Source organism: Necator americanus, chromosome X, assembly GCF_031761385.1.
Source record: "Necator americanus strain Aroian chromosome X, whole genome shotgun sequence".
NCBI lineage: Eukaryota > Metazoa > Nematoda > Chromadorea > Rhabditida > Ancylostomatidae > Necator > Necator americanus.
The window spans coordinates 11,128,231-11,153,563 of record NC_087376.1 but is presented as its reverse complement, the minus strand read 5'-3'; the positions used below and the strand labels follow the sequence as shown (position 1 = coordinate 11,153,563).

At 43.7% G+C, this 25,333-nt stretch overlaps 8 protein-coding genes across 8 annotated transcripts; 4 read left to right on the top strand and 4 right to left on the bottom strand.

Moving 5' to 3' along the window:
- Nucleotides 1–1,842: 1,842 nt before the first annotated feature.
- On the bottom strand, nt 1,843–2,252 carry RB195_022325 (uncharacterized protein; the record flags this gene model as incomplete). The annotated part of the gene is made up of 2 exons (XM_064209407.1): nt 1,843–1,938; nt 2,076–2,252. 2 exons carry the CDS (start codon nt 2,250–2,252, stop codon nt 1,843–1,845), a joined length of 273 nt encoding a protein of 90 aa, XP_064065288.1.
- A 441-nt stretch (nt 2,253–2,693) lies between these two features.
- RB195_022324 (uncharacterized protein) lies at nt 2,694–3,035 on the bottom strand (the record flags this gene model as incomplete). The annotated part of the gene is made up of 2 exons (XM_064209406.1): nt 2,694–2,874; nt 2,944–3,035. 2 exons carry the CDS (start codon nt 3,033–3,035, stop codon nt 2,694–2,696), a joined length of 273 nt encoding a protein of 90 aa, XP_064065287.1.
- Nucleotides 3,036–11,133: 8,098 nt separating this feature from the next.
- On the bottom strand, nt 11,134–11,409 carry RB195_022323 (uncharacterized protein; the record flags this gene model as incomplete). The annotated part of the gene is made up of 1 exon (XM_064209405.1): nt 11,134–11,409. The coding sequence occupies one exon, from the start codon at nt 11,407–11,409 to the stop codon at nt 11,134–11,136; it is 276 nt and encodes a 91-aa protein (XP_064065286.1).
- Nucleotides 11,410–14,215: 2,806 nt separating this feature from the next.
- On the top strand, nt 14,216–14,779 carry RB195_022322 (uncharacterized protein; the record flags this gene model as incomplete). Its single annotated transcript, XM_064209404.1, has 1 exon — nt 14,216–14,779. The coding sequence occupies one exon, from the start codon at nt 14,216–14,218 to the stop codon at nt 14,777–14,779; it is 564 nt and encodes a 187-aa protein (XP_064065285.1).
- A 9-nt stretch (nt 14,780–14,788) lies between these two features.
- RB195_022321 (uncharacterized protein) lies at nt 14,789–15,088 on the top strand (the record flags this gene model as incomplete). Its single annotated transcript, XM_064209403.1, has 1 exon — nt 14,789–15,088. The coding sequence occupies one exon, from the start codon at nt 14,789–14,791 to the stop codon at nt 15,086–15,088; it is 300 nt and encodes a 99-aa protein (XP_064065284.1).
- Nucleotides 15,089–15,599: 511 nt separating this feature from the next.
- On the top strand, nt 15,600–15,848 carry RB195_022320 (uncharacterized protein; the record flags this gene model as incomplete). Its single annotated transcript, XM_064209402.1, has 1 exon — nt 15,600–15,848. The coding sequence occupies one exon, from the start codon at nt 15,600–15,602 to the stop codon at nt 15,846–15,848; it is 249 nt and encodes an 82-aa protein (XP_064065283.1).
- Nucleotides 15,849–15,963: 115 nt separating this feature from the next.
- Nucleotides 15,964–18,223, top strand: RB195_022319 (uncharacterized protein; the record flags this gene model as incomplete). The annotated part of the gene is made up of 5 exons (XM_064209401.1): nt 15,964–16,079; nt 16,137–16,239; nt 16,360–16,574; nt 17,689–17,840; nt 17,967–18,223. The coding sequence occupies 5 exons, from the start codon at nt 15,964–15,966 to the stop codon at nt 18,221–18,223; spliced, it is 843 nt and encodes a 280-aa protein (XP_064065282.1).
- Nucleotides 18,169–21,582, bottom strand: RB195_022318 (uncharacterized protein; the record flags this gene model as incomplete). Its single annotated transcript, XM_064209400.1, has 3 exons — nt 18,169–18,275; nt 21,193–21,394; nt 21,445–21,582. 3 exons carry the CDS (start codon nt 21,580–21,582, stop codon nt 18,169–18,171), a joined length of 447 nt encoding a protein of 148 aa, XP_064065281.1.
- Between the last annotated feature and the right edge of the window lie 3,751 nt (nt 21,583–25,333).

Below are 25,333 nucleotides of genomic sequence, written 5' to 3'. Positions count from 1 at the left end.
TGCTCACAGGACGTTTAGAGTTGCCAACATATTCTTGCGGGCGTGTTGGAATTTTTATCTGCCATCTCCTTCATTTTCAGCTTAAGGCAACTATTCCGGAAGGAAAAACTGCATTATCATCATTGATCGCATGCATTAGGCTAGGTTATTAATTACTCGCGCAGTTTCAAATTCAAGTTTCAAATCAATTCAACTTTGGATTTTGATTACTTTGAGTTTCACTAACATTTCCTTCTCCTGTCTCTCCATCACCATATTGTATTCTGTATAACATAAAGTGGTAACCGTGTTTCTTTCTTAACAATTATCGCTTTTTAACATTGACGTTCTAACTATCTTCAATTACGTAGTTGTTCGAATGAATTAGCAAACCTTAACTTTCTTTTACATTTTTTTTTCAATTTGCATTCCCATCTATAATTCTTACTTAAGTTGACTCAAAGCGTATTTCCTTCGTGGTTTTCCTTTGGCCTTTAAACCCTCTTATTATTCTTCTAGGAAACCTCGACCTCACTATTTCGAATGATTATGTTTGGGATCTCACCTCAGAGGTAAAGAAAAAAGTGGTAGAAGCGATTGTTTGTTGTACCTTTAGTCTACATAGTTCTTTTTCGCGACTGCATAAAGAAACCGGAGCATTGGAAACTTTACAATACAACTTTACAATCAAAAAAATATTTTAAATCAAATCCAATAGCAAATATTCATATTCGATCCTTTTTTGTCGCGTCTAAGTTAAGCTCTCCAACATCATGACATATTTCCTCTTCAACGAAATCTGGGGAATTAATTGTTATCTTTGAATATGTTTGGACCACATCAACGCCCTGAAAAATGCATGCAGATGTGGTCCTCTTCCAAACCTCGAATGGAATCAGGGTGGACGGACATATGGAACCGGTCGGTGAGTTCTGTTAACTAGGCTGTATGCTAAGGAACAACGGCAAATACGAGAAAGACATTCAGCAAAGAATCGCTAAGGCCACTTCTGCATTTACTCCTTAACGAAATGCCTGTGGTCGACCCCCATCACAAAGGAAGTCAAGCTGCGGGTCTACCAATCCGCAATTCGCCTTATCATGATCTACGGATCGGAGGATTGAGCATCACCAATTGCGGTGATGGAGAGGTTGAATGTATGGGAAGGAATCTGCTTAGACAGATACTTGGCTACTTTCAGCCTACAGTATGCCACAATGAAAACTTTTACGCGAAAATAAATGTGGTGTACCGGATGACAGGTGGAAGGTATCAAGATATTGCAGCGCCACATCGAAAGCAGCACCAGAAAATTGTCTTCGCTTCTTCGGGCACATGCTGAGGAGGCCAGCAGATCGTCTTGTTCAACGAGTTCAAAGGAATTTGTTGGATTCAAGCTGGAAGAGCCCACCTGACGAAAACGACAGTCCTGGACTGACGTGTTGAAAGAGGACTCGAAGACACTCATCGTGGATATCTGAATCAGGCGAATAAAGCTTCACAGGACATGGAGTATTGTCATGTGGTGGTTCCGTGCAAGCTCTTGCAGAAAATCAAGAAGGATGCGCAAAGCTATGTTCAAGGCACACCTCGGCAAAGATGCGGGTAGTCGCGTTAGGCGATGACATCAGCGTGTCGATTAAGTTGACTTACTTGAATTAATCGGCGGGCTGATGTCATCGCCTGACGCGATTACCCGCATCTTCGCTGAGGTGTGCCGTCTTTGAACATAGCCCTGTCCAACCTTCTCGATCTTCTGCGAGAGCTTGCACAGAATCAATCCTTTCGTCGCTATTCCATATTCTGCGAAACTTTACGTCTCGCCTGAACTGCCTATCCACGCCGAGTGTTTTCAGGTCCTCTTCAGTCCAAAGCTTCCGTCTTCGGCCAGGTGGCTTCTTCCAGCTCGAATCCGAGAAACTCCTCAGAACTCATTGAAGAAAGCGATCTGCCGGTCTCCTTAATATATGACCAAAGAAGTGAAGACGATTTACTTTAGCCACTTTCCATTGCGGTGCAAGATGTTGATAATTTTTACGAGTCATCCGCCGGTATACCACATCAATTTCTGCTTAAAGGTCTTCATTGTGGCATACCCTAGGCCAAAAGTAGCCAAGTAGCCGTCTGAGCAGCTTTCGTTCCGTGCAATCAAGCCTCTCCATCACCGTAAATGGTGCCGCCCAAGTCTCCGATCCGTACATCATGATGGGGCTAATTGCGGATAGGTAGACTCGCAGCTTGAATTCGTTGGTGATGGTGTTTCGTTTCTTCATTCAACTCCTTAACGAAATGCCTGGATACCCCTGCCAGACTTCGATCACTCTCCTGACGATGAACACCTAGTCTATCGTACATCGGCCAGGAAGAAAGCCAGCTTGCTCGCTGCGCGTTATTTGTTCGCAATGCTCAATAAGTCGGTCCAGGATAATCCGCTCCAATACCTTGTACATAACACGCAGCAAAGAAATTCCTCGATAATTCCTAGAGTCCGTGACGGATAAGTTCTTGTGGAGGGGAATTAAGATAGTGTGTCTCCACTAGTCAGGTATATTTCGTTTATCCATATTGAACGGATAATCTTTGTCATCTCACGAATCCCAGACGGAGGAAGATATTTCAGCATTTCTGCTCTAATTCCGTCGTCCCCACCAGCTTTTCCATTTTTCACCTTTTAGATACAGACCAGAACCTCCGACTCAGTCGATGGTTCCTCGTCAACCGCATGTGTCGGCATATGAACGTGCTTCAGGATCGAGTTCAGGAACAGATGGTGCTTGCCGGTTCAGCAAAGTCTTGAAGTGATTCCACCAAGTTGGAAGTGTTGCTTCACCGACAGCCACTCCATCGGCAGTGTTAAGGGCAGGGGAACAAATTTTCATTTTGCCGCTATACTGTCTTAGTAAAGCATATTCTTTCCGCGGGTTCTTGTCCTCCCACGCCTTTTCAAACTCCTTCGCTCTTCACGTCCACTCGTTATCGCGGTCTTGTTGCAGTTGACGACGCAACTTCTTTCTAAGACGCTTTTCTTGGTTGAAGTCACCAGAAGGGTCAAGCATGTGTTGAAAATTTCTCAACAGAGGGGTCGTAAGAGGGGTCGGAAAATTAAGAAAAAATTAGAGTAAGGGTAGGAAAATTAGACAAAAATGAAAAGAGCAAAGAGAAAAGGGACGCAGAGTCGATTTTAAATGGGCATATATTAAGGTGTACAAAATTTAGTGTAATTTAGGAACACAACATTAAGTATAAAAACAGAAGTGAAATTTTTTTTTCAGACGTAGTGCTGTAAGTTGAAGGAAGATCAGCAGTGAATAGCATGTTTTCAAAGCATATCAGAAGATATTCACAACTGAAACGTGTTCTAATGTTTTTTTTCAGGTCCCGATATCTGCGACTAGAAAAATGGAAAAGTTGTCTCAAGAAAGAGAAAACCTTAATGATGCATATTCATTCACCGCAAAATGATTTTTAAAAAATTTATTCTTCATAATTCTGGTAATGAAACTACTGCACTCTTTGAGCCAGTCTTGAAGATGGACGACTTAACATTTTTGCTGCTCTAACTTATGCTTGATGATGTTGGAGTCACTTCGGTTGCTCAAACCGTGCGAAATCATATGTCGTCGTACGTGCAAGGCGGTAACGGAGTCCACATTACCTGAGCGAAAAGGAAAGCCTTCTGAAAGGAGAAGAAGTTCGTAGACAAAGGAAACGTACTAGTGGCAGTAACACCCTTTCTGAAATATCAAGATTTCTATAAACAAGGCTCTCGGTTACTTTTGAATTAGCACAAACAATTAAAGTCTTGAATATATGTGATGCATAATAAATAACGTGATAAAGTTGTGGTGGTGATAAAATAGAAAACCACTCATTTTAAGTGCAATTAACTACCTAAAAGTTGTGTGTCACTACTTTATATGAGAGAATTGAAACTAACCAGAGGTGACTTCATATTGAGTACTAAAAGGCCATAGGAGGCAATCTTCATTTCCTTCATAGCTTACACATTGCTTCGGCACTCTTCCGTTACAGCCAATTCAATATATTGAAGATTTGCAGTTGTACGGAAACGTTGCGTCGGAAATTCGCTTAGGAACGGATGACAAACGAGATCTTCAGAAGCTAACAGAAGTGTAAGAGCACTAAGTAAAAGTAGAAGCATAACCGCAATGAGAAGCAAGTACGCTGGCTCAACTTGGTAAGTGTAGTGCAGATAAAGTGCTTTATGCGTGATCTTTCCCCATCTATCGCATATTTATTCGCGATTACAAAGACTTCGAGAAGGACATCTGTTAGTTGGTCGTTACATACTCTGCTGAGATAATGCTGATGCAAAATCTGACATGATTTTATGGCTCAGAGCGGTGCCTCGATGTTTTATTGTGACGGTCAGGGATCAATCACTGCTAAAAGTGATGTTTTTGCATTTAGCGTAAAAGAATTTAAAGAGCACATTTCTCATCCGACAGTGACAAATTTCTTAATTTCACTCGAAAAAGCAATTTTGATGCTGCTAGTGAGCAAAAAAAGACATCTACAGGCGCAATTAGGGTTAAAATTAGTACAAAGTAGGCTCCACGAGTTTCTGAATATCGATGTAATAAAGCTGGCGACGATCTGTAGAGAGAGATTTCTTCTATATTTCTGCAAAGTTTGGTGCCTCTAGCTTTCCTTGCTTTTTGAAACCTATGTGAGAAAAATCCCAATTTTTGCCACAAATTTTCGAGTTTTTCTCAACTAGCTTTTGAGAGAACCAGAACACCTACAGAGAACAAAATTTGCAGTTAAGGGTTTTCTTTGATGCTCTATGTTCACTCGCTAGTGTTTGGCAGCTCAGCGTGACGAAACGAATGGTTGTTGCAAATGATTCCATGCTCTCTTCAGACAGTTGACCTTTCAGGCTATGGACTTTGGCGATGTGCTGGACGATTGCACCTTTTTGCAATGTGTGGGAATCTTTCGCCATATAACAGTGCGGGTTATATAGCTCGTAGGTACACTCGAACGCTTGATTGCGTTTGGTTGAAGCAGGGCCACCACGTGCAGGTAGCAATCAGACTCGTATACGCGGCCCCCCGATTAAGTTAAGTAAGTCAAAGTATGTTACATCAGTAAATCCTGGTAAACCTTGCGGAAAAAGTCGTTATAAAAGATATTGGCTAGGGATTAATCATAAATCACAATTTGTTGGTTATTTTGAGTTCTGCAAGAAAAAGGTACTTTACATTTGAGAGACTTCAGAAGAAAATATTTCAAAAGAGAATGCGATAAGTTTTCAACCCATCTGCGTAATCTACACTAGGTTTGAGGTGGGTTTAGTGTAGCGGTTAGAAATTCCGCTTCCTGCAGGATCGATCGGAGGTTCGAATCCGCCCTAGTGCTTCACCAAGCCTTTCATCGATCGACAAATTGGTACCAGACTTGTCTGGGAGGATAAAGACACTGACTTGACACATTGGCTAAGCACCGCAAGTTATTGTATAGGCTAGTTACACGTTCGTACACCTCAAACGATTGTGAATTGAAGTGAACTTGGGAGCGCATCCCAAGCGGATTGATTAACGTCAGACTTTATCCTTTATCCTTTAATCTACGCTAATCTCTTTTACTGCTTTGTAGAATTGGATTTGAACATGCTCATGAGAGTTTACATGTTCCGTTCAAAACTTGACTAGAAGTATCCTGTGCTATTAGAAGTTCATATAATCTCACATAGTTCTTCACAGAGGCTCAGTGGCAGAAGACTCGCATAAAAAGTGATAAAAAGTGGGTGGTGCTGGTTAGATTCCCAACAGGTAAGTGATAGTTTTGTGGTAGGTTTCACATCTTTGTGGAGTATTTTCGTGACACATAAACAAACACACACATCTACTCACTGACAAAGCGCGTTATTATATTAGCATGATAATCACTCCGAAGTACGAACTGTAAATCACTGGCCAAAATGTCTGATTGGACTGCGTATTAACTATTACAAGTCTCTGGTAAAACATGTAGGCAAAAGAAATGTGAGCGAGTATAGTATGGATGGAGTGACTCTCAAAACTTGTGAATCTGTAAGAGATTTAGGAGTTTTTTCTTCGATGGTAATCTCAACTTCTCGGAGGATATTAGACATATTGTTTTAAAAAAAGCATACTCTTCTCTCTTTAGGCCGTTGCGATTCTCGGAAAAGTGCAGATGACCCGTACACTGTTAAAAAGAATGTTAGCAGACCTAAGGGTGACCATTTATGGCGATTGTCCCAGAAAATTAGATATCAACAACTTGAAGAACAGAAGTACACACGCCGGGCTAGTTTTTGGTCTTCGAGTCCATAGAAAGGCAATTATGTTAAAACGCAGCAAATATTAGTACTTTACCCTACTAATGAAAGAGTCAGTGGTTTTAACCTACACTAGGCAAAAATACAAATTAGAAACTATGCCTCATGTTCAGTAACTTCTATAGAACTGGAAAGCGGTTGGAGCTCTTCTCCTGTGATATTGTAAAAGCCAGGGACAGTAGAATGTCTAAGATAAGTTTGATGAAAATTGGCACACGTCGACGTTTGAAAGTTGATGCCTGCCCGTGTGTTTCTGATTCTAGCAACTTTCAGCGCTCTGGTATCGTTCACGTAGTATGGTGACGGACCATGATAACATATTTAATGATATCTCATAACTGCCTTCAACATTTCTCTGTTTCTTACACTCTTTTTCTATACTCATCTTTCTTCAGCTGACTTCGTGGCCACTTTTCCCTCCTTCCGACCCAACAAGTGTATTTCGCTCACTGAAATGCATTCGCTAGCAACGACACTAATATCTGGTGGGTATTCCTCTTTTAATTTGTTCTGTTCTCTTACCTCCTTTTTCAACAATTTCCGAATAACTTCCCCATCTTCACTGGTTTGTTCTTGACTGCCGTTTTAATTGATTGTGATGTCTAGTCTTTTGAGGATGAAGAAAGTGGTTGGGCACTCTCACCTGAGGCTCCGCGTTAGAGTCACACAGGGCCCCAACGTGTCACTCTTTCCCTGGGCGAGGTTGATCGTCTAAACTATGGTGATCGGTTGATATTACAAAGCCTTCTAGATCAGGAAAATAAGGTGAGAAAACATCGATATACTTGATGTATATACGTGGCTTTAGACCGTTCTGTAAACCTAGCCCAAAAAGTGAATTTATCCAATGGGTACCGATTGGAGACTGTGTTACTCGATACACAGAACTTCCCTCTCGAAGGCTCCACGTCGTAGATGGTCCAGAAAAGATTCCGTTCTGTTCATCTTTCATATCTGATGGTGTGAGCAAAACAGCAACAGCAATGTGCAGAGGGGATAGAGAACGGGAGGAATCACTAAAACTAGCCATAAGCAAAGCTAGTTCAAACGGTTACTTGAGATTGAAATCTAACACCGAATCTCGAACTACGAACAACACAGTGAGGATCCCACGTGAAGGTAGAATTCCTTTGTGCATCCCCTTCGTCTCTGACTCCTTAACTGCTGCTATACACCGGACTCTTTTGCGAGCACAGCTGCAAAATGATGTTGTGTTGGTGAACATCCCGAACGACAGCATCAAGCGACAGTTAGCTCGAAATAGATTCTACGATAGGCAATGCGTATCAGAATGTTGCGTAGTTTGTCCATTGGTGATTGCACGAACATCGGAGTTATTTACCAAATAGAATGCCTAATGTGCAACGCCATTTATATTGGAGAAACTGAAAGGATGCTAAACGTGCGTATCAAGGAACATTTGGCTGGTAAAAGGCGAGGGAGTTCGACGACACTGTTAGGGCGTCACAAAAATGATAAGCATGATGGAAATGAGTTTGAAATGAAATGTACGATATTAGCGCACGAGAAAGAAATATCTGCTAGGAAGACACTGGAAGCATTGTGGATTTCCGTCAGGAATCCGTCCATGAATAACAAAAATGAGTGCTTATCAATTACCAATGACTTCTTGCCGTTCGTAACACTCTGTGAGCTATAAGATTGCCCCACATGCAGCTCCTTAACGTTATCCAGACACCAGTACTTAAGGATACTGCACAGTGCGTAGATCTCATTCGCCTTGGTGACAATCTTTGAGAACGCGGTGGTTTACCAACCCCGCTAGTCGGTGAAACTGGCCAGTTGTTTTCCTTTTAAGGTCTTGCGTGGTGTACTTGGGACAATATCGGGGGTTGGCGAGGAGAGAGGAGGAGTTTGATGGGATATGCATTGTATCGAAGACCTCGAACCATTTTCAGGCCTTTGAAAAAGAAGAGTTTGTCGAAACGTCAGGCCAATAAAAAGTTTCACCTAAACCTCGTTGGCAAAACAAGAAAACATTAATGAATATGCAACAGTTCGTGATCAGGTGGATCACGTAACCGTGGCCCGATGGATAGAACAGTCAATCAGAAGATACTTTTATAGTGTTATTGTGACATGTCACAAAACATCAACATGTCTTTTCCGGGATTTACTTTTTAAGTTCTTACTTCTATCTATTTAATGCGTTCAACTCTACTCAATTTTCCAGTATAGTGAATGTATCATAGTAGTGCCCATGATTGATTGTCCTTGAATCTTACCATGTTGCATACGTAGCCTTGATTGATATCTCTAAGCTGTAAGAACATTGATATAGATCTTTGTTTACTAACAGTTAAAGTACCGACGCCATCACTTTCAGAGTGATAGTCAGTCAGTTCAGTCAGAGCCTGGAAAAATGGAAGTAATGCACTCATCTCATGTGATGCGCATTCCATTTTGGATCTCGGCTCTAATTTTGCGCCTGTGCAATCAGTAAGTTCGGAGGTATTAGGAAAGATCGTGGACGGCCTCCAATTGGTTCATGATAGGTTGCGACTAAGAGCAAAAGGAGAAGAGTGAAGACAAGAAAATGGAATAGCTGATCGAGTAGCCTTTCTCTCCATACCGTTCCCGTTGTGTCTACCGAACTCCAAGCCCGCGGTAGACAACAAGATTCTATATTTTGTAATAGTGTGCCTGCAAGGTTTTTTTTTAAATGGAGCTCTTTATTTGCTTGACGTTTCGGCTTTTTCGCCGTCTTCAGAGGCCTAGATAGTATATGATTGGAGCAATGCTACGTTTATCCCGTCAGGTGCCACACTACCCTGGGGTCAGTGTTTCGGTAATCGTTCAAGGTAGTGATAACAGAACTACATTGAAAATAGTCTTGCGTGTTGTTCCACCGGATGTGGTGCAGCTAGTAGCACGCAAGAGTCACTCAGTGTACCAGCGAATGAGTATTACTGCGTGTAGATCACCAGCGACGATACAGGTGACTTGATCTACACACAGAATATCAGGCAGTCATAGGTCACAGAGCGGTACAAGTGGCAAGAACTCATTTGTTATCGACAAGTATTCATTACTATTCTTACTATCTCTTATTCTTCTTATTATTATTCTTATTATTCATTCCTAGTCTTCGTGATTAATGTCGTTCTTGGTTGCCAGTTTATACTTCAGTAGCGGTTTTGAACATATTACGAATCACAGCGCGTTTCACTGAAGTCGGATGTACAGATTTGGCGTGCAATAAGATGTTTTTGGAACTTTCTTTGCGATACCACTTTACTCTAATAAAGCCATTTGAAACCCTTGTTTGTGTGTTAAGGTAAGGAAGCCACCCTTCTTTTGGGATTCCTTGTGTGAGCCCTACGTATTGCGATTGTTAGTTGAGGATTTGGAAACAGTTGTCCATTTCCGACTGTGTTGATGTTATGATGCAACTGTCGTCAATATATCTCCAACACATTATTGGTCTACGCGATAGCACTGGTTCTTCGATTCTGCTCATGAAGCATTACGTCAGTACTGGTGTTAATCGTTGACCTATTGGTAGCCTTCACAGTTGTGCGAAATAATTTCCTGACCACCTGAAGATATTACAATTCAGGCATTCCTTGATAAGTGTTATTATGCGAATTTTACTAAGCCCATATGTTTCCAAGTTGTTGCCATGTAAATCTGTCATCTCAGAAAGAGCTTGCAGCGCCTTACTGTTTTTTACATTCGTGTAGAGTGAGGTCACATCAAAGGACTATTCCGCAGTTGCCCTCAAAATTCGCATTCCGTAATGGAAAAGAAATGGTGCATGTTCGACAAATGAGATGGTATTTTAGGCAAAATTTGACTCAATTTTATTAAGTAACCACGAAAATCGATCCATTAGTGCTCCCATACACCTTATTATTGGTCGGATTTTGAATGTTGTCGCTGATGTTGAGTTCATCTCCTTGGGCTTCAGCTTGTGCGTTTTGATGAGGCTATAGAACACAGGACAAGTCGGTTTGTCAACAGGGTCGGGAAAGCGATTACAGCGGTTAGTAGTGTGGTTCCCGAGATTTTCTGCAGTTGAGTAGAAAGTACAGAGAAATTTAGGCTTGGAGCGTTCTAGCAGCTCGACGCTTGCATTCTGAAAAGAATGCAAATGGCCTGCCAGCTCCAGGTGAGAGTTCTCAAACACACGGGCCAGGGCTCTCAGCGCTGTTGCAATAGGAGCGAGTGTGTCAGAGATGTGATGTGATCTCTGCTTGGATGCTGTTGAAGTCGTTCATCGGAATAGAAATGATGCGTCGGTCAACGTCAGCTTTTATGCGTGGAGGATTAGCTCCACCCCCGCCGCAAGTGTTCGATGTGTGTAGAGACCGATTCGATGTAAGATATGAGTATTATGAATTTCTATGTATATTATGTATTTGTATTACATTTATTATGTATTTGATCAGGCTCAATTGACGGTGTGAGGGTTGATTCGGCATATGTTCGCCCCTTCACTGATCACATTAAAAATTGTGTTCAAAATGTGTCACGATATTTTGAGAGCTGTTTGGACTATAATCCACAGCACCTTGAATGCTAACATTATAATTGTAGGACCACAAAGATACTCATATTAGCCACTTTCGATGGCGGTGCAAGATGTTGATATCTATCACGTGTCATCCACTGGTATACCACATCGATTTCTGCGTAAAGATCTTCATAGTGGCATACCTTAGGCCAAACGTAGTAAGGTAGCCGTATAAGCAGCTTGCAGTCAAGCCTCTCCATCAGTATAGATGGTGTTGGACGTAAAGTGCGTTCATTTCAGATTCATCAGCTGCTGATGTTGGTGAGTACAAGTTAATGATACTGATGAGTCTTTATCGCAGAGAGCGGAGGCGAAGAATGGCCAGACGAGGTGACATGATCTCGTGAGAATCGACAAGATGGACGGCAGATGGGTGCACAACAAAGCCAACACCGCCTACATTTCGGGACGGAACCTTCTCTTCACGAATGACGAATGTACCGTCATTCATCTGTCGTACGTCGCTCCTTCTGCACTTGGTCTCCTGCAGAGCAATCACGTGAAATTTGATACGCTCTGCAGCTCCGAGAAGGGCATGCAGGTCAGCGTCTGTGAAAACTGTTCTCATGTTGTACGTTCACAGTCTGAGACAGTCTCCATGGCGAGTCGTGCGTGTGTCGCCTTGGTCCAGAATCAAAGACGTCCTGAGCAACATGAGATTTGATCGCCTCTCACCGGTCTCCATGCCGTCTGACGTTTGAGGAGGCAGGGCCCGGTGTGCAGGGTACTGGGGCAGTGAATATGCTAGAGTGGCAAAAAGACGTTTCCCCAAACTAAGCAGCCCTGCTACGGCGAGCTTAGCTTTCACCGCAGGTCGTCGCCCCCACCTATATGGATCGGGGAGCCACCTTGCGACATTTTGCCAAGACGATGGTGAACCTTAGCAGTAGTTTACTCTTAGTTAAGCTTCCGATTCTGAGAAGTCGGAATGTCGGATGTGTCGAACTCCTTCTCAGCTTGGGAGACCCTGCCGGAGGGCGAACCTCTGCTGTGCATCGCAGTTCGACGCCCAGGCTCACCTCCACACCACTAAGAGGCGGTAAACCGTTTTGGAGAAGTTCCCCTTATACCACTGAAATTTTAAACATCTATTAAAAGTATTGAACGAAACCCTTACATTCTTTTTCAAATCGCGTTAATCTAAAATGGCATGGTAATCACTATCGCATCGATGAAAACAAAGGTTCACATCAGGTCGTGTAAATAGATATTATTTAAGTTCTGTGATGTGTGCTTCATTTATTTCTGACAGAAGAATATGACAGCACGAAGGGAGAAACCTACAAAAGACCAAGCATTTGATATTTCATAGTTCCAACAGCTTGCTAACCCCCGCGGCTTCACTACACGCCTATCACATCGACTTTTGTTCGTGAAAATCCAGAATTCGCGTTTTGTTGTGCACCCATCTGTCGTCCATTTTGTCGATTATTTGCTTTCACCGGGGGCTACGTTCTACGCGTAACATTAACACAACATAGACCACATCTTCGTCAAGTGTGTTACCCTTGAGCAGAGCTGAACCTATCCTGTTCGAGTTTCAGCAAATGTCACATTAAATGAAATCATTCGTAGTTGTTTCGTATCTTGTCACACGTGACTCCTCCGTCTTGGATAAGTACATCTGATGAACTCCACATGAATTGCCCAATAAAGCGAATATTCTTTCCCACGACTGTTTATAGACAAGGTAGATGTTCGCTAATATCATCGTCTCCGCCAGATTTTCCATCCCTCATTTTTTCTAAATACAGACTAGAGCCTCTGACTCTTGTCGTTGGCTCTTCACTGACCGCGGTGTTTGTTTGTCTTTAGGCGTGGAGGAAGTTCAGGGACTGACGGTGCTTGACAGTTCAGCAAAGTGGAGGAGACGACAAGATATATCTATATATATATTGACTTAATTGACTTAATCGGCGGGCTGATGTCATCGCCTGACGCGATTACTCGCATCTTCACCGAGGCCGTTCTTGAACACAGCTCTGCCCATCCTTCTCGATCTTCTGCGAGAGCTTGCACAGAATCAATCCATTCGTCGCTACTTCATATTCTGCGAAACCTTACGTATCTTCTGAACTGCCTATCCACTCCCAGTGTCCTCAGGTCCTCTTTCACCACCTCAGTCCAGAACTTCCCTTTTCAGCTAAGTGGCTTCATCCAGTTCGGACCCGACAAACTCCTCAGAACTCATTGAACAAGGCGATCTGCCGGTCTCCTTAATATATGACAAAAGAAGCGAAGACGATTTAATTTAGCCACTTTCGATGGCGGTGCAAGGTGTTGATATCTTCCACGTGTCATCCGCCGGTATACCACATCGATTTCTGAGTAAAGATCTTCATAGTGGCATACCTTAGGCCAACGTAGTAAGGTAGCGTCTAAGCAACTTGCAATCAAGCCTCTCCATCACCATAGATGGTGTTGCCCAAGTCTCCGATCCGTACATCATGACGGGGCGAATTGCGGAAAGATGCACTCGCAGCTTTGTTGGTGATAGGGGTCGACCACAGACATTTCACTCAGGAGTTAATGCAGAAGTGACCTTAGCGCATCTTTGCTGAATATCTTTCTCATAGCTGCAGCGTACAGCAAATGTAACAGAATTCATCGACGAGTTCTATCGGTTGTCCGTCCACCCTGATTCCTGTTCGACGTTTCAAAGAGATCCACATCTGGTCGAATTTATCAGGGCGTAGACGTAGTCTATAGTTGCAGCCAGCTTCGATACAAGGTTGACAACACGTTGAATTTTCGTATTGCTTCCCGCGAATATAACAACATATCTCTGTGTTCTGCGATATCTCTGTGTGCCTTTTGCTGCACTGGAGGAAATACGCATAAGAAATGGGCCAGTCATCAGCATCGAAAATTACACCACTATATATCATATACTGTGGCGATGCTGATGAGAACAAAGTAGGTGGCTGCGCGATAGCTGTGAGGAACGATTACAATAGCCTGGTGGAGGAATTTAGCTCAACGTCGTCTAGATGAGCCTTTCTACGACTGCGGGATCGCAGAGGACGTAAACTCTGGATCGTAAGTGCCCACGTACCTGCGGAAACCGCTGAGAACAACAGTAAGGACGCTTTCTATGGTGAACTCAATGCGTTGATGTCTAAAATACCAAGCCAGCAGGTGGCCAATGTCGGAATCGACGCAAATGCGAAGATAGGACTTGAACAGCAGACCGATCTGCTACGAAAATGGCATTATCCAGCGTAACGCACGTAGGACAACGGTGACCGTCTAGTCGACTTGTGCGAACAGACGGGCCTCATCATCGCATCCACGTTTAAAAGGAATCATCGACGCCATCAGCTCACGTGACAGGGGTCAACCCTTTAACGCCTAAAGAACAGCGCAAGCGAGAGATGAGGACTATTAAGCTTCAGCTTGACTACGTGCTGACGAGGAACATTTCTCAGTCAGATATCCGAAAATCTAGAGCTGTTTGGGACGTCGCGTTCGACTCTGACCACCGTCCAGTTCTTTTCACCTTCAAGATACGGGTCCACAAGAGAAACCGACGAGTTTCTCTTCAGCCGAAAATCGACATGTCAGGTCTGAAAGATGAAGAATGCAGAACGAAATTCCGCCACCGTATGTCCATTCATATTGGAGTACGGACCAGAAAGAAGCTTAGCGATGCGGACTCCTTCACAAAGTGCATCCAAGGCGCTACAAGGGAAACGCCCCCGGTTCTATTGCCGCGGAACAAGTTTGCATTTGCATCTGCGGAAACGAAATCCACGTTCAATTCTATATGTGTCGCGCGCAGCACTGGTGACTTTAAACAGGAAAAGCGTCTTAAAAGGAAGCTGCGTCGTCAACTGCAACAAGACCACCATAACGAGTGGACGTCAAGAGCGATGGAGCTTGAAAAGGTGTGGTACGACAAGAACCGGTGGAAAGCGTATGCTCTATTAAAACAGTAAAGCGGCAAAATGAAGAGATGTTCTCCTGTTCTTAACACTGTCAATGGAGTAGCTGTCGGTGAAGTAACCCTTCCAATTTGGAGATATCACTTCAAGACCTTGCTGAACCGGCAAACAACATTAGCTCCCGAACTCGAACACGTTCATAAGCCGGCATATGCGGTTAACGAGGAGCCACCGACAGAGTCGGAGGTTCTAGTCTGTATTCAAAGAATGAAAAATGGAAGTGGAGACGGCGTGATTTGCGCAGAAGTGCTAAAATATCTTCCTCCGTCTGGGATTCGTGAGATGACAAAGATCATCCGTTGAATACGGGTAGACGAAAGGATACCTGATCATTGGAAACACGCTATCATAATTCCCCTCCACACGAAGTTATCCAGCACGGACCCTAGGAATTATCGACGAATCTCTTTGCTTCGTGTTATGTACAAGATATTGGAGCGGATTGTCCTGTACCGACTCATTAAACGTCACGAAGAAACAAAGCGCGACGAGCAAGCTGGCTTTCGTCCTGGCCGACCTACGGTTGGCCATGTGTTCATCGTCGAAAGAGTGATCGAAATCTGACAGCGGTATTCGAAGGTATTGGACTTTGAAGCCGCGCTCGCCTCTCCTCACTGAGGCTGTCTTCTCAATGCGCTTCGCGCTGACGGAGCACCAGGGGAGTTTGTTCGCTTGCTTGATGACATGAATCAACTGCTGCAGCTCGAACACTAGCCGGATGTACAACACTGTTTGAGGTGGAAACTGGGGTAATACAAGGGGTAGTGGCAGGACCCTTCCTGTCCAATTTCGACGAACATTATGCAGCGACATTATGCGAAGAACAGTAGATCTGTATCCTGCCGATATCATTTTAACACCATCAGGGCGCCTCTTGACCGATCTCGAGTACGCTGACGATGTTGTTATATTCGCGGAAAGCACTACGAAACTTCAACATGTTGTCAACCTTGTATCGGAGGTGGCTTCAACTGTGGACTACGTCTGCGCCCTGATAGATGCCAGCAGATGTGGATCTCTTCGAGACCTCGAACGGGTATCAGAGTGGACGGACAACCGATAGAACTTGTCGATGAGTTCTGTTACATGGGCTGTACGCTAAAGAACAACGGCAGCTACGAGAAAGGTGTACAGCAAAGATGCGCTGAGGCCCCTTCTGCATTGAACTCCTTAACGAAATGTCTGTGGACGCCATCACCAACGAAGTCAAGCTGCGAGTCTACCTATCCGCAATTTGCCCCATCATGAAGTACAGATCGGAGACTTGGGCAGCACCATCTACGGTGATGGAGAGGTTTGATTGCACGGAACGAAAGCTGCTTGGACGACTACTTGGCTACTTTTAGCCTAGGATGTGCCACGATGAAGACCTTTACGCAGAAATTGATGTGGTATACCCGCGGATGACACGTGCAAGATATCAGCATCTTGCACCGCCATCGAAAGTGGCTAAAGTATAGTCGGGTTAATACGACATGAAACACGAGTGTAGTTGATGTGCATTTGCGTACGCGCTCGAAACGGCGCTGTGGAGGCAGCAGTTGGAACCGAGGTGGGCCCGTCGCCAACTGCAGCGATGTTCGGGTTCGAGTTGGAAAAAGCCACCTGGCCGAAAACGGAAGTTCGGAAGGACTGAGGTGGTGAAAGAGGACCTGAGGACACTCGGCGTGGATAGGCAGTTCAGGAGTAGCGACGAATGGATTGATTCTGTGCAAGCTCTCGCAGAAGATCGAGAAGGATGGGCAGAGCTGTGTTCAAGAACGGCCTCGGTGAAGATGCGAGTAATCGCGTCAGGCGATGACATCAGCCCGCCGATTAAGTCAATTAAGTCAATATATATATATAGATATATCTTGTCGTCTCCTCCACTTTGCTGAACTGTCAAGCACCGTCAGTCCCTGAACTTCCTCCACGCCTAAAGACAAACAAACACCGCGGTCAGTGAAGAGCCAACGACAAGAGTCAGAGGCTCTAGTCTGTATTTAGAAAAAATGAGGGATGGAAAATCTGGCGGAGACGATGATATTAGCGAACATCTACCTTGTCTATAAACAGTCGTGGGAAAGAATATTCGCTTTATTGGGCAATTCATGTGGAGTTCATCAGATGTACTTATCCAAGACGGAGGAGTCACGTGTGACAAGATACGAAACAACTACGAATGATTTCATTTAATGTGACATTTGCTGAAACTCGAACAGGATAGGTTCAGCTCTGCTCAAGGGTAACACACTTGACGAAGATGTGGTCTATGTTGTGTTAATGTTACGCGTAGAACGTAGCCCCCGGTGAAAGCAAATAATCGACAAAATGGACGACAGATGGGTGCACAACAAAACGCGAATTCTGGATTTTCACGAACAAAAGTCGATGTGATAGGCGTGTAGTGAAGCCGCGGGGGTTAGCAAGCTGTTGGAACTATGAAATATCAAATGCTTGGTCTTTTGTAGGTTTCTCCCTTCGTGCTGTCATATTCTTCTGTCAGAAATAAATGAAGCACACATCACAGAACTTAAATAATATCTATTTACACGACCTGATGTGAACCTTTGTTTTCATCGATGCGATAGTGATTACCATGCCATTTTAGATTAACGCGATTTGAAAAAGAATGTAAGGGTTTCGTTCAATACTTTTAATAGATGTTTAAAATTTCAGTGGTATAAGGGGAACTTCTCCAAAACGGTTTACCGCCTCTTAGTGGTGTGGAGGTGAGCCTGGGCGTCGAACTGCGATGCACAGCAGAGGTTCGCCCTCCGGCAGGGTCTCCCAAGCTGAGAAGGAGTTCGACACATCCGACATTCCGACTTCTCAGAATCGGAAGCTTAACTAAGAGTAAACTACTGCTAAGGTTCACCATCGTCTTGGCAAAATGTCGCAAGGTGGCTCCCCGATCCATATAGGTGGGGGCGACGACCTGCGGTGAAAGCTAAGCTCGCCGTAGCAGGGCTGCTTAGTTTGGGGAAACGTCTTTTTGCCACTCTAGCATATTCACTGCCCCAGTACCCTGCACACCGGGCCCTGCCTCCTCAAACGTCAGACGGCATGGAGACCGGTGAGAGGCGATCAAATCTCATGTTGCTCAGGACGTCTTTGATTCTGGACCAAGGCGACACACGCACGACTCGCCATGGAGACTGTCTCAGACTGTGAACGTACAACATGAGAACAGTTTTCACAGACGCTGACCTGCATGCCCTTCTCGGAGCTGCAGAGCGTATCAAATTTCACGTGATTGCTCTGCAGGAGACCAAGTGCAGAAGGAGCGACGTACGACAGATGAATGACGGTACATTCGTCATTCGTGAAGAGAAGGTTCCGTCCCGAAATGTAGGCGGTGTTGGCTTTGTTGTGCACCCATCTGCCGTCCATCTTGTCGATTCTCACGAGATCATGTCACCTCGTCTGGCCATTCTTCGCCTCCGCTCTCTGCGATAAAGACTCATCAGTATCATTAACTTGTACTCACCAACATCAGCAGCTGATGAATCTGAAATGAACGCACTTTACGTCCAACACCATCTATACTGATGGAGAGGCTTGACTGCAAGCTGCTTATACGGCTACCTTACTACGTTTGGCCTAAGGTATGCCACTATGAAGATCTTTACGCAGAAATCGATGTGGTATACCAGTGGATGACACGTGATAGATATCAACATCTTGCACCGCCATCGAAAGTGGCTAATATGAGTATCTTTGTGGTCCTACAATTATAATGTTAGCATTCAAGGTGCTGTGGATTATAGTCCAAACAGCTCTCAAAATATCGTGACACATTTTGAACACAATTTTTAATGTGATCAGTGAAGGGGCGAACATATGCCGAATCAACCCTCACACCGTCAATTGAGCCTGATCAAATACATAATAAATGTAATACAAATACATAATATGCATAGAAATTCATAATACTCATATCTTACATCGAATCGGTCTCTACACACATCGAACACTTGCGGCGGGGGTGGAGCTAATCCTCCACGCATAAAAGCTGACGTTGACCGACGCATCATTTCTATTCCGATGAACGACTTCAACAGCATCCAAGCAGAGATCACATCACATCTCTGACACACTCGCTCCTATTGCAACAGCGCTGAGAGCCCTGGCCCGTGTGTTTGAGAACTCTCACCTGGAGCTGGCAGGCCATTTGCATTCTTTTCAGAATGCAAGCGTCGAGCTGCTAGAACGCTCCAAGCCTAAATTTCTCTGTACTTTCTACTCAACTGCAGAAAATCTCGGGAACCACACTACTAACCGCTGTAATCGCTTTCCCGACCCTGTTTCGAGAGCCTTGCAGGCTGCTCGCTTGCTACTCTGCGAGCGCTGCTTGAAACCACAACATGCAAGAGAAGACTGTGCAATCAAGAGCGCAAAATGTGGTCTACTCCACATTTCGCTTCCGAGCCCGTTCCTATATTCCCGCCTTCAAAAAAAAAATTCTGAAAAAATCTTATATTCAACTAGTCGTCCTCCGTCCTCTTCAATTTATTCTTTGACTGCTATTTGACTATTCTTCTATTACTGTTCCCTCATTTCGCCTTCCCGCCGCCACAATAAGCAACATGCAACAACTCTCCTGTCGGTACAATAAACGCAAGGATCAATCATCTACGAATATAAGCAACAGCATTGCCGTGAGATATACGTGACATAAACTCTTCTTTCGAGGCGGGTGTAGTGTAGCGTTTAGAACTTCCGCTTCCTGCACAATCGATCGGAGGTTCGAATCCGCCGTAGTGCTCACCAAGCCTTTCATCCCTCCGGGGTGGATAAATTGGTACCAGACTTGTCTGGGAGGATAAAAACACTGACTTGACACTCGCAAGTCCTTGTATAGGCCAGTTACACGTCCGTGAACCTCAAACGATTCTGAATTGAAGTGGATGTGGGGGCGCATCCCAAGCGGATTGATCAACGCCAGAAACATTATCCTTATCCTTTATCCTTTATACTCTTCTTTTATATCATTGACTCCTTATTGTTATTTCATTGTTATTGTTTCCTCTATTATTATTGTCCGCCTAATTTACGTCAGAAGTGTTCGGCAATAGCAGCCGAACCTGTACCGTACTTCGTTGTTCTGTGATGCGTTGTTACTATTATTGTTATCGTTGGTGGCGCACTATACAAGATTCAGCATGTAAACTTACCTTAGTTAGTTTGCGTATTCGTGCTAATGTCTGCCACTAGTCTATTGTTATTCGGACAAAAGGTCCTAGCACTGATGAAGAATTCCAGTGAATCACCTTCTACAAAAGAGACTACACAATCGCTACATAAAAGGCGAAGACACAAACAAAGCGACTTCCTTTCGGTGGTCATAACTGATGATGTTACAAGGATAAAAATTTATTGCTCAGAAGCGTAAACAGCATTTGTATTCTGCAAAATGCAATCTCCGAAACGTTCTATGTTGTTAAATGCTGGGAAATTCAAGTTACAAATAAATAGGTTAGAGATAAATCGAATTTTTCCACTGTTTCTCAGAACTGAGGAACAAAGTAGTGGTTAGACCAAAAAATATAATTCGTGGGCTATAACAAAGCTTTGTTACCTTTCGCTAGTAAATTCCGTCACAAATTCTCTGCACCCACTAACATAACCAGCATCAATGAATTGTACTAAGGGAGCAGCACGAATGGTGGTGGAAAAGGTCAAGTCAGGTTCTTAAGAAATCAAGATTTTAAAGAAATCTCTACGACGCAGGAACCAACTTTCGGGAAATTTCGCAAAATATTTCACGTAAAAAGGAAATAATTTATTGAAGACAGTGTTAGGGAAAACTTTAGATGATAGGTTTTCTCAAGTAGCAGGTGAGGTTCGGGACGCAGAATACGAGAATCAGAGACATAAGGAGCATTTATGGTCTCAATTCATCATACGGGACAACGCTATGCACCCACAACAATGCAAGAATATGAGATAATGGATAGACTAATAGAATGCAGCACTGATAAAACAACTAGCAAAGGAAACGCTAACACCCGTAGGAGTAATAAAACCAACTTCATGATGTTCTATTCCTCCAATTTTATGGTATAGGAGTTGGCTTGTCGGGTGAACTGGTACCTGTTGTGCTCATCTTGCCGCTGATTCATGGATTCGCAGTGATACGTGCAGACCAAAGTAGGGTCAAAACGACAGAAGCATGGTGCAGTTGCGTAAGTGGCAACGCTAGAAGCAGCACAGTTGAGCGTAAGGATTAGGATCGAAGGAAGACATTTTCTAGCACCATGTTTCGCTGTTGTTCCCGAAAGTCCCACGTTGATCCCAAACGCTACCTCCGAGTATAGGTCAAGAACACTCCCAACAGAAAAAGACATGGAATTATCTGATAGGTGTCAACTACAGTTACCAATTTGTGCAAAGATTACCTGATAAAGATCCATGTGTTCACTCACGTCGAATACGCTTTTTGAGGTGGTACTCCAACAGGGCAATGATAGCTGATTCTCCTATGTTGTATACAACGGCAAACGACACGTGGGCATAATCGCTAGGATCGCGCTTCGACGTAATGTTGGGTGAAGAACAGTGCAGAAAAGCATTCAAAGCATTCAGGAGCCATATAAGATGTTGTTCTCTTGCCAGACGTTGTTCAACCTGCATATTTCTGATAACCACAGTTTAATTATAATTCTGTAGTTGAACACACGTTCGTTCAATGTCCCAGTGAGATCTCGTCGATCCATAACCATAGCCAATACCACGGTGCACAATGGCGGTGTTTGAATTTCGCCCTTCTTGTCGACGCTTTCGTCCCCCGGTATCTGTTCTACAAACCATTGCATTTTACGAGCTATGTTCTTCTGTGGAAAATGTGACTAACCTGTGGCTTGAGCAAACACTTCCTGTTTCAGCGATGAGCTCACAAATGGTTTGTATTATTCCGTTTTGAAATAGTATTAGTTTTTCTTCAGGTGAACAATCGTTGATGAGTCTAAAGAGGTTCTCGCAGATTGTATTCTACATCTCGATATCTTCATCCAAAAACTGTTCTCCATCATTTAACGGATAAGATTCCAACAGGTATAGAAAGAGGCGGAGAAGTAGCGCAGTTGTGTGGTGCACCAGAGACTGAACATAGTCTTCTTAGGAAAAAAGCGATTGCTATTTTGCATTTCTCGGAATGTAAATAAGTGTATTACGACTCTACAGACATGTTTAGGTGTCAGCCAAAACTTCCCCCTAACAACGCTATTCACTTCGTGGGACTACGACACAGTCTATGAAGCGCATGGTCATTCTCAGCACTTTATGTTTTATCACATCTAAAACACTGATATAGTTTCCAACATGTGTCCATCAGATCCAGTAGCTTTTCGATTTCCTAGAACTGAGAGACCAAGAGCTGTGGCAGCTGCGAATCGAAGAGGCGGCGATCTCAATTTCGAGTTCCGAGTAGTCGTTGAGTTTCTGTTCGTGAAGCTAATGCTTCAAAGCAAAAATCAGATGAACAGGCAGCATGAGGTACCACTGGCAATCCAAGTAAAGTCTTCTAGCGGATAAGCTTCGCAAAGTGGTAACGTGTTGTGAATAAATGGGCATTGTAGCCCTTTAGGCGTTTCTGGCGAATAACGTCCGCTATGGAATTGAGTAGTGGACACTTTCGCGTTAACTGTGGACCGTACCGAGAAAAATTTGAGGTAGGGAATTCCCTGAGAATGCCGCCAACAACAAACTCAAATCCGCTTGTAAGTCATTTCTGCATTCTTCTCGAGTTGGTTCGCTGTAGGGAAGACAATGGCGATGTTGCATCTGGTTGACATACGAAATTCTTGGTGAGGTGTTCAGGTGTGGGAGGAGAAGCAGCCATCCACAAACGCTGATCCATGACGGTTTGTGCGAATCATGAAACTTGTGATATACTCATTTCGACACAGTTTTACGTTAGCCAAGATAGTGAAAGTAGCTGATTGTTTCTTGGGGGTACCCAAATGTCGTCGTCGATTCGCATAAAGGGGCATAGAGCAGCGGCATTGTGCTTCGCTTTCAAGACATTGCAGAGAATCTTGTTGTCCGAGGCAGTGACATTGATCTTAGAACCGTATTCCTCCGGATTAGATGTTCAATGCCAACAAGACGATGACCCGCCGATGACTTTGGTGAGTTGAAGCTATGGCTGCTTTGCCCTGGCAGGCGCTCACTTATATGGCATTCGAGGTTAAGCTCTGAGAACTTTCTTCTTTATTCTAATGTGGGATTTTTCTAACTGGGCTTGCAAGAAATTCTGGAAAAAGGAAGGTTTTAGTTCCGATTTTTCGTTAGTCCAGTATTTGTATAACGAATACAGCAAGGGAAAATTTGGCGGAGATTTCATAACCATGCACCAAAAAAGCATAAATTATACGGTGTTCATCAATTTCTTTGGAATGCGTCGTTCGACTTCCATTCAGATTCGTTTGAAGGTTGATAAAGACGCACGCAGTTTATACAATGACTGGCGAGGAAAGGTCGATGTATCAAATCACTGTCTTTATCTACACAGAGATGTCTACTGACTCCGAAAGGATGGAGGGCTTGGTTGGTTCCGGTGCGGTTACGAAATATCACCCATGCGGTCGCAACCGGCCCTCTCACCGACTGTGCTACACTCGTCCAAGTACTTGTTGCAATAGACGATATAATCAGTTTTGAATACGTAAATTCGCTCTTAAACAAGTTAGGGCCAAGAACAAACGGATACTCCCACCTAAGTTTGAAAGTACAGCGAATCGCTCTCAGTCTCCTCGCGGAACATATCGGCATAAATTTAGTTCAACACACGCTTCAGTATTAAGGAAATCAAGTAAATAGATAGGGTGGCTAGAACACACCCAACCTTGACCACAAAAGAACTTCGTGTGCCTTTACACCTTGGAGGACTCAGTGTATGGATCAATGTAATTTCTTCACTATGAATTATATATCTTTTACGCGGTTTAATTGTCTAGGAGAGATCACCTATTCAGTTCTTTTGAAATTCGATTCTTCGATTTCAATTCGAATTTCGCATGATTAGATATCCATACGAATTCGAAAATTGGCGAGAGTAAATTAAACATGAATTAAGCAAATTGAGATAATCTGATAGCAAGAACCACGAAATATCTTCTGTGTGTATTTACGTGTGCACGTGCGTGGTTTTCTTGACATTTGATGCGGAAAACTATGTTCAAGGTTCACGTTCTGATAGAGATATAACATCTCAGGTGAAACAGAAAGCAAGTAAGAGAAGAAGTTGGATACGGATCTTTTAGGTTTTCTCAACTAATGGTGCCGTATTCTCACACGCCATATTTTATGGTCGGACTAGTGAATTCACCGTTTTGCCGTTTTTTTTGTAGCTTTGTGTGCATCAGTTCTCTCAGATATGGCTTGTGTGATTATGATTCTACCAGTCTGAATGTCTGCCATCATCATAGTGACAAAGTTATCATCATAGTGACAAAGTTAAAGTTCTACGTCAGATCGCGTAATTTGTTAGCTACTTAAACAGTTGTTAGCATGTTTGTTTCTAATTTCAGAAGGACGAGTGTCTGCAGTCTGAGGCAAACGTGCAGGAGAATAGACATGTGAAGGAATAAATAAGCATGACACATGCAATGGTCGCGGCTATGAAACGGCTTACAACGTATCATTCATTTTTTTGTTGACAGAATTAGAAAAACAGAATTATTCCTCTGTAGTATTGCACCGGGGCGGGTGTGGGGCAGTCGGTTAGAGTCCGTTGTAGCCAAACTGTCAATGGTTCGAATCCGTCCTAGTGCAACCTAAGCCTTTCATCCCTCCGGGGTCGATAAATTGGTACCAGACTTGTCTGGGAGGATGAAAGCACTGACGTTATCATCGGCTGGCCCCCGCAAGTGATTGTATAGGCCAACACGAGTTCCAAAATCTCAACGCTTACGAACTGAAGTAGAACACTTCGGCGCGTCCCAAGTGATTGATACGCCAGTGACTTTACCCTTCTTATCTTTCACTACTGCACCAATAATTACGCTGTTTTCAATTCTTCTGTTTACGCGCTAACTGTGCAGCTTAGAGCGTTTTCTGGTGTCGGCGCAACAGTTCTTCGTCGGACCCGTCTCACCCGCATTTATCACTTTCTTGGTGAGGTGGTGAGAGGGACACGGCGCCTCCCATCACTGTAATCTCGGTTTACACACATACATACACACACGTGACAGACTAAGCCCGCTATCATATAGCATGATATTCCTTCCTTCTATATTGAAATGATCAAAGCTTTTCTCGCTTTCTTTCCCAATAGTTAGCATAGGATGGCGTGATGGTCCTAAAAAAACGTGAAAGTCAAAATCATAATGACAAACAATATCTTACATTATATCATGTAACAGCTAGTTCCTACTGAAGCGGATGTCTGCGTGCGTGTATATGATTTCTGGAGGCATCATCCGGTAACTATGATAAGTGTAACTTATAGAGAAGTGGACATACAAAGGAGTAAAATTCGTTGATTCATCACATAGACGGGCAACCCGTCTTACTTCATTCTCCTGTTTTCTGGCTTTGGCGCACTATGTATATGTTCGTGTTACC